Raw genomic sequence first — 2,112 nt, 5'->3', positions numbered from 1 at the left:
ATGAAACCGTTTTCTAAACTGGACTTTCAATCGAGGCAGAAGGTAATAATTAAAGGAAGACCAACACCGGAGATAAAAGGTTTGCTTCAGACTGTGATCTCCATCAAGACAGAGAGACTTTTAAAACTGAAGAAAGATAAGGAAGACTTCTATAAACAAGTTATCGATGCTTTTGTTCAGAAGAAGCGGCGCATGGACTTCATTTATAAGTAAAGGTAAGATCATAATAACGTTTTTTTATTAAATGTGCTTTTTTGTGTGCTACAGTTTGTATGTGTAAAGAATGCTGGTATGAGCTTTTAGACATAACCCGTTAACTGCTGCCAATCAAATGGTGAATAAGATACTCTTTAGGGTTCATATGTTAATAAATCTGACTGTGATGAAGTCAGTGCCTCACCAGCCATGAGCCTCACAGCACGTCACTCATATATATATATATATATATATATATATATAGGGGCTTCACGGTGGTAGAGGGGTTAGTGTGTCTGCCTCACAATACGAAGGTCATGAGTAGTCCAGGGTTCAATCCCGGGCTCGGGATCTTTTTGTGTGGAGTTTGCATGTTCTCCCCGTGAATGCGTGGGTTCCCTCCGGGTACTCCGGCTTCCTCCCACCTCCAAAGACATGCACCTGGAGATAGGTTGATTGGCAACACTGAATGGTCCCTAGTGTGTGAATGTGAGTGTGAATGTTGTCTGTCTATCTGTTTTGGCCCTGTGATGAGGTGGCGACTTGTCCAGGGTGTACTCCGCCTTCCACCCGATTGTAGCTGAAATAGGCCCCCCGCGACCCCAAAGGGAATAAGCTGTAAAAATGGATGGATGGATGGATGGTGTCTGTATGATTTATTTATTGAACAAAACACATTCGTTCATGCAAATTTCTATTGAAAGGGAAGAAAAAGACAGGCTAATTTTTTATTTTTTTTTATTGCAGAAATTACATTTAAAAAATGACAAAATAAACAGTTTACAAAAATGTGAAATATTGCTTTGTTTCTGCAGTGTTTTGTGTTATATTGCAGTCCAATGAAGTCGTTAGTGTTTGTGTGTCAGGTGCAACACGAGCAAGTGGAAGTCGTCAAAAAAACGAGATGGAGGAAGTTTATTCAGGCCTCAGCACATTCAGCTACAAGAAAAAGAAGAAGTCAGTCAATATAAGGTAAATACATTAAAATGTGTTTTTTTTTTTGTTTTCCATACCAGCTTTGGGCAGAATTACGATATTTTCAGGCAGGACTCCATTTCCTGAAGAAAAGTCTGTGAACTTCTGCTGATGAGCTGCACTCACATCAGTGGAGCGACCTGAAAATGATCAAGTTCACTTGACTTGCTCAACACTAAAGAATGAATATTACCTCTTACAAGTTATGTCCTATTTCCTACGTCTTTACATCTTATATCCTTCACATCCTACATCTTACATCCTACATCCTTCAAATCTTATGTCCTATGCCTTACGCCATACATCAGGGGTCGGGAACCTTTTTGGCTGAGAGAGCCAAAAAGCCAAATATTTCAAAATGTATTTCCGTAAGAGCCATATAAAATATTTTTTTTTTAACACTGAACACAACTAAATGCGTGCATTATTAAGTAAGACCAACATTTGTAGAGTATAATAGGTCTCTTATTCTTTGTAATAACATTGATATTCTAAAGCTAACTGTGGAGGGGGCGTGGCCTGTGGGCCTGCAGTGAACTGGGGTGTGCCAGGACCGGCCTCTAAATCAGCGACAGGTGCGTAGATGGCCCACCTGGGCCTAGTTATCTAATCACATGTCACTCTGTTATAAGCAGCAGTCAGGAGGAGATACGGGGTTGGGCTGGAGCCAGAGCCAGAGCAAAAACGAAAGATAAAATACAATTGCTGGAAAGCAACTGAGAGACTTATTGAAAAATAAAACAATATTGTAACCCTGAAACAGGCTCTCATGTCGGTGCTTGGTGGTCTGAAGAACCTCCAAGAGGGCAAGCCCCACACTAACCAATAATAAATAAATAACTTCTTACCATTAACGCAACTTCTTGAACAGGTGTGGTAGAAAGGGATGGATGGATTAAAAATGCATGAGAATGATTTATATTTTGAACATTATTTTTAACA

General features: G+C 39.9%; 1 protein-coding gene across 1 annotated transcript in view; it reads right to left on the bottom strand.

Annotated features, from left to right (window-relative positions):
• Positions 1-916: 916 nt before the first annotated feature.
• The window catches only part of LOC133569546 (lipocalin-like), an 8,064-nt gene continuing 6,868 nt past the window's right edge, over positions 917-2,112 (bottom strand). The window contains exons 5-6 of the mRNA XM_061921958.1: positions 1,209-1,310; positions 917-1,134 (exon numbers count right to left, since the gene is read on the bottom strand). Coding sequence (XP_061777942.1) covers positions 1,115-1,134; positions 1,209-1,310 — 122 coding nt within the window. The 3' untranslated portion in view covers positions 917-1,114. The remainder of the gene's footprint in view (positions 1,135-1,208; positions 1,311-2,112) is intronic.

The sequence above is a fragment of the Nerophis ophidion genome, linkage group LG15 (genome assembly GCF_033978795.1).
Source record: "Nerophis ophidion isolate RoL-2023_Sa linkage group LG15, RoL_Noph_v1.0, whole genome shotgun sequence".
In the NCBI taxonomy this organism is placed as follows: domain Eukaryota; kingdom Metazoa; phylum Chordata; class Actinopteri; order Syngnathiformes; family Syngnathidae; genus Nerophis; species Nerophis ophidion.
Note: the sequence above shows the minus strand (reverse complement) of the source record. Positions and strands in the feature narration are given on the sequence as shown.